This window comes from Salvelinus sp. IW2-2015, unplaced genomic scaffold (genome assembly GCF_002910315.2).
Source record: "Salvelinus sp. IW2-2015 unplaced genomic scaffold, ASM291031v2 Un_scaffold9909, whole genome shotgun sequence".
Taxonomy (NCBI): domain Eukaryota; kingdom Metazoa; phylum Chordata; class Actinopteri; order Salmoniformes; family Salmonidae; genus Salvelinus; species Salvelinus sp. IW2-2015.
The window spans coordinates 3,035-9,292 of record NW_019951167.1 but is presented as its reverse complement, the minus strand read 5'-3'; the positions used below and the strand labels follow the sequence as shown (position 1 = coordinate 9,292).

At 43.0% G+C, this 6,258-nt stretch overlaps 1 protein-coding gene across 1 annotated transcript; it reads right to left on the bottom strand.

Moving 5' to 3' along the window:
• Positions 1-250: 250 nt before the first annotated feature.
• LOC112079852 (integrin alpha-IIb-like) lies at positions 251-4,668 on the bottom strand (the record flags this gene model as incomplete). Its single annotated transcript, XM_024145666.1, has 7 exons — positions 4,276-4,668; positions 2,770-2,900; positions 2,502-2,599; positions 1,897-2,068; positions 1,532-1,581; positions 1,284-1,329; positions 251-370 (listed from the first exon to the last, which is right to left on the bottom strand). Coding segments are annotated over exons 1-7 (790 nt in total), but the record flags the coding sequence as incomplete, so codon positions are not given.
• Between the last annotated feature and the right edge of the window lie 1,590 nt (positions 4,669-6,258).

Below are 6,258 nucleotides of genomic sequence, written 5' to 3'. Positions count from 1 at the left end.
ACTGAATATTTTAGGCCAGTGGTTCTCAAACCTCTTCTCGGGGTAGCACACCTGATTCAACTTGTCAACTAATCATCAAGCCCTTGATTAGGTGCATTTGGTTTGCTAGCTCAATCATCAAGCACTTGATTAGGTGAATTTGGTTTGCTAGCTCAGGGCTACAACAAAATTGTGAAACATCTGGGCGTCTCTGAGAAGAGGCTTGAAAACCATTGCTTTAGACCACAAGTCTTGCGTGTAACTCTCTTACCATGGTAATGATTGTATCCACCAGTCTCAGGGGAATGGGTTTGTCCAGCCACATAAGGTTTGGCATTCTGGCTCTTGGCACTGTTGACAATGTCAGGCAGTCCTGCACTGATGATCTGACCTGCAACAGAAAGTTTAAGCACCGCAAACTGTAACACTCGTCGGGAAGAAGTGGATGATTCTTTATTTACTCAGAACACCAAACAAAACAACGAAAGAATAACGAACGTCACATTCTGTAGGCTTCACAGAGCTAACAAAAAACAACATCCCACAAAACTAAGGTGGCAAAACAGGCTGCCTAAGTATGATTCGCAATCAGAGACAACGATAGACAGCTGTCCCTGATTGAGAACCATACCCGGCCAAAACATAGAACTAAAGAACATAGAGTTTCCCACCCGAGTCACACCCTGACCAACCAAACATGGAGAATAAAAAGATCTCTACGGTCAGGGCGTGACACAAACAGCATTTGGAGAAGACACTTTACTAATGTTTACACATATTTATACATATTTATTTCATAATATTCCACGGTAATATTAGTAAACTAAAGCAGACAGGTTGCCTCGCACATTAACAATGTTTGACATTATTTACGAGACTAGTAATTTGATAATTCATCATGCTCAGTCATCATCAGCCAACCTTCCCGGAGACATCCTAACAACAGGGCTATTAATGTACACATTTATCCTAGGAGTGTTGATGAATGCAATAATGGAAGCCACCATAATTATGGAAGCCACCAGCCTAAGAACCATAGATGGTGACATTTTATATTTCTTGTATTTTACTGTTTGTCCACCCCATTTTTGGTCATAGCTCCAGCTCCAGCAGCAGAAGCAACCGACCCCCATTCCCCAGCAACCTCAGCAAGTGTGGCATCCAGCTCCAATGACCCAGCAGCAAATGTTATGCCCCATCAATTTTATTGCCTAGCAGTTTTACATCAGTGTGGTAGGCAATCTAGTTTAACCAGGCTAATATTTTTTTTTACACACTACGAAACACCAGATGGCACATGTTACCTTGAAAGTAGTAGCCTCCAGGGGCACCAATAAGGAGCCTTCCCTCCTAGAATAGAACAGCAAGAAACCAATCAAATCATTGTTATAGATGGTATCATAACACTGTTGGTGTAATTACTACCTTATAGTATCACAAACTATGTGGATCTAACCATTACTGATCTAATCTGCTACATTACTGTGTAATATATAACCTTATATGAATCAAAAAGATGAAGTTTGATGAGAAATGTTTGGAGCGCGGGCACCTTTGTTATGTCGGAGCTAAATCCCACTTCACAGTATCGTCTGTCGTTCTCTGAGAATCAAGATTAGGATCAAAGATGAAAACACACAGAGTAGAAAAAAAACAGCAGGCAAACTTGTGAACATGAAGTCAACTGCTGTTTGAAGAAGGAATACACTAGTAGTTCTGTGGCATAGCAGGGACAATAATCCTCATTTACCACCACAGTTCTGACTCAATGCTTGTTTGGCTACGTTTACACAGGCAGCCCAATTCGGATCAAAATTGGGCTGCATGCATAGCCGCAGCCTTTGAGTTTTGAGTGGACAACAGAGGAACCTGTTACTGTACTGTACAGGTACTACTGGCATGACTAATATCTCTTACTGTACTTCCGGGCTTTGTAAACCTTCTCAGTCATGACGTCTCTGCAGGGGGAGAAGTTGACCGTTTCCCCTGTCAGTGTGTTCAACACTAGGCAGTTCCCCACTGGAGTGTTCTGGGCCTCATCACGTTCACCCACGTCTACCACGTTCCAGTGGAACAGGGGGGCACAGGCCTGGCGCAGGGGGGTGGAGGGAGAGAGAGAAGGGAGGAGAGAGAGAAAGAGAAAGAGGGGGAGAAGGAAAGTGAGATAGAGATAAAGAGAAGGGTAAAACAAAGTGATGTAGGGAATGACAGCAGGGGAAAGAAAGTAAATTAAGAAGGACCAGAATCATACAAACATTGGTAGAAAAAGATAGGGGCTCGGTGGTTGGGAGAAACAAAATGTTAGAAGGAAAATGACAGTGCGAGAGGAAAGAAAATAAACGAAGGGAGGGAGAGGGGTTGTGTAAAAGATTTCGAGGATCGATATCTGATACATTCTATACTGCACGGTGACTGTATACAGCGGCCTTCAGACTCAGCACAATGAATGACTGGTTTATGAGGATTCAAAGAGTCGGAGACAGTGCGAAGAGTAATGTGCTACAATGGCTGGAAAAACTCACCACAATGTAGTTTCCAGAGGATCGCACAGTAGCGCCAAACCACTGGTGGGACTTTGAAGAACTTATCACTAAGTTCTGGTGAAGATTAACCTCATCACCTGTATTGACATCAGACAGCTCAGTTTGTCAACCTGTTTTTTAATTGAGCCCAGAATAAATAAATACCTATTTTACTTACTTACTGATCTACAGTATGCTAATATGTTCACAGCATCAATTTAAAAAAATAGAAATGCATGAATAGGACTTTTGATACTTAAAGGATTACCTTTTGTGTCAAAGGTCATGGTAGTACAGGCCCTTCCTGTCTGTGCCCAGGGACAGAGATACACAGCCCCCGCCTCAGTGACTCCTGGCTGACTGGTGTTGGCTCTGGGGGCCCCAACCACAACACTGATGCTGTGGGACAGAAAATACTAGGGTTAAAATAACCTCTTTGGGATTTCAGACAAGCATCTGATGAAAAGCCATTCAAACTCCACATACCTTGCCCAATTTAATATAAGAGTAATACCAGCATATACACTACATGACCCAAAGTATGTGGACACCTGCTCGTCAAACATCACATTCCAAAATCATGGATATTATTATGGAGTTGTTCTCCCCTGTGCTGCTATAACAGCCTCCACTCTTCTGGGAAGGCTTTCCACTAGATGCTGGAACATTGCTGCAGGGACTTTCTTCCATTCAGCTACGAGAACATTAGTGAGATTGGGCACTGATGTTGGGCGATTAGGCTTGGCTCGCAGTCGGCGTTCCAATTCATCCCAAAGGTGTTTGATGGGGTTGAGGTCAGGGCTCTGTGCAGGAGAGTTCTTCAACACCGATCTCGACAAACCATTTCTGTATGGACCTCGTTTGTCAATGGGGCATTGTCATGCTGAAACAGGAAAGGGCCTTCCMCAAACTGTTGCCACAAAGTTGTAAGCACAGAATCATCTAGAATGTCATTGTATGCTGTAGCGTTAAGATTTCTCTTCACTGGAACTAAGGGGCCTGGCACAAACCATGGAAAAACAGCCCCAGACCATTATTCCTCCTCCACCAAACTTTACAATTGGCACAATGCATTGGGGCAGGTAGCGTTCTCCTGGCATCCGCCAAACACAGATTCGTCTTATGCACTGCCAGATGGTGAAAAGTGAGTCCAATAGCGGCGAGCTTTACACCGCTCCAGCCGACGCTTGGAATTCCTCATGGTGATCTTAGGCTTGTGTGCGGCTGCTCAGCCATGGAAACCCATTTCATGAAGCTCCCGACAAACAGTTATTGTGCTGATGTTGCTTCCAGAGGCAGTTTGGAACTCGGTAGTGAGTGTTGCAACCGCGGACAGACCATTTTTACGCACCACGCGCTTCAGCACTCAACAGTCCCGTTTTGTGAGCTTGTGTGGCCTAGCACTAGCACTTTGTGCTCCTAGACGTTTCCACTTCACAATAACAGCACTTACAGTTGACCGGGGCAGCTCTAGGAGGGCGGAAGTTTGACAAACTGACTTGTTGGAAAGGTGGCCTCTTATGACAGTGTCACGTTGAAAGTCACTGAGCTCTTCAGTAAGGCCATTTTGCTACGAATGTTTGTCTAGGGAGATTGCATGGCTGTGTGCTCAATTGTATACACCTGTCAGCAATGGGTGTGGCTGAATGAGCCGAATCCACACATTTTTACTTACTTTTATATATACAGTGTAGTTTAACAGATACCATAAAAACGAACGCCTACTGAATGATGCAAAGCCAAAACTTACCAAATAGTATATTGCAATACTTACGTTTTGTTGCTAAACTGATAGAAATCTGCAGAGAAGCCAAAGAAGCTTCCCTCAGGGCCAGAGAACTCAATGAAGTTAACCAGGTTTAGATTTAAGGTGTCAGAGTAATGTGGGAGAGCAAATAGCAGGAGACCCATCATTTGTATTGATGTATGAATGCGGTGTTCCTCCATCTTTTTCAGCTATAACGCTTCTCTAGCTCCGTCAACTCCCTCACCTAAAGGAAAGTACCCTCACTGCAAGTGAAACTGTCATCCAAATGTCTTGCCAAATGTGTTCTTCCTATGTGAGTGATCCTTATCATCTTCGTTTGTTTTCCGCAAGGCAGGGAACTTGCACAGTAATGTTGAGAGGGCTGTCATAGATAGGGCAGAGTTGTTGATATGAGTTGAAGGATTTTTTTCTCGCTAAGCGACACGTATTTGCGGCTCTCATTGCATTGCAGTGAGTGGAGTGTAACTAACTGCTTCCTGTATATAGGACTTTGCAGTGAAGATATGTGAGTCTGTCAGGACAAAACTGCAGCTCTCACACACATGAGCACATACATTTAAAGAGTTATATTAACTTGTAAACAATGTCGCTCATAGTACATAAATAAAAAAAAAAATTAAATGCATTAAGTACATGATTCAAGAGTGTGCGTAACCAACGTATAAAACTATCTTGAGGTGGATCCAAATACAATGTTTTCAATTTTTTTCTCTCAGTTGGGAGCGAGAAAGAGAGGGAGAGAGAGGGAGAGAGGATGACAGAAGCACACACAGACACACGCACAGGGCGGGGTTGCTGGGTTTGAGAGATTAAGGAGACAACGGTCAATTACATCCAACCCTTTCCTTCCCAGATGAGTCCTCCCCAGGGCTTGACAATTCATGGAAACAGATGGAAAATGTGCGTGGGTCTGACACAAAATGACTCCTGTAGCTTCACACTCCCTTAATACTCTGTACACATGGTAGGATGACTCATACGTTTGGTGTTTTCAGCTTTAATAAACTCTCGCACAGAGGACATGAAAAACATTACAGTATGTTCAGTTTCAATATAGTGAAAAAAAAAGTTAAGTGATTTATATAATAAAGAACATTTTACTGAATCATACAGTTATCATTTAAATATGTATTACAGGACAAACCCCATGATAGCGGTATATAAAAACACATATCATAGTGATCTGTCCCATAATGTGAATGATTACACAACTGGTACCCCTACTTCAACTGACCTGATTGAAATCACCTTGGACACTCATTAACATTTCTAGGCTTTGGTCTGAATATAAATTCTCTGCTTCTACAGATGGTTCTACACCTCAGAGGTACAAAGATGCACAAAATGAAGTCAAACTGACAAATAACATAATTGTGAAGAACCTGAGATGGTGGATTAGTGTTTTGTTCAGTTCTTAAATATTTCAGAACTAGCCGGAAAGGAAACAAACAGTGGACAAATACAAAAGAGAGGAGAGAGCTGTCTCCCAGAAAACACAGCAGAGTATATTATTATAGCTTAATTGTAGATGTGCATGAATACTGTAGATGTGTACAACTTTCAGGTTTCTTCACTCATCAGTACTTATGTACACCAGTGGTCAGATATCGGATAATGGTTTGTGGTCACTGGTCAACTGTGGTCAATGGTTGGAGAATAGTTAGAAAATTATTTCCATCTCTACTACTCCACGGTGTGTTTGGGCCCTTCGGAAACAGTTCTTTAAACTCTGCAAACCACGTCACGAGAGGAGAGAGAGAGGAGAGATATGTATGTTGGATAATGATGTGTGGTAGGAGCGAGAGAGAGTGAGACGAGTGTGTGTTGGGTTGGAAGGAGAGAGATGGAGGAGAGAGGAGGAGAGAGAGAGAGAGAGAGAGAATGGGAAGACGAGATGAGAGAGAGAGAGAGAGAGAGAGAGAGAGAGAGAGAGAGAGAGAGAGAGAGAGAGAGAGAGAGAGAGAGAGAGAGAGGAGGAGGGAGAGAGAG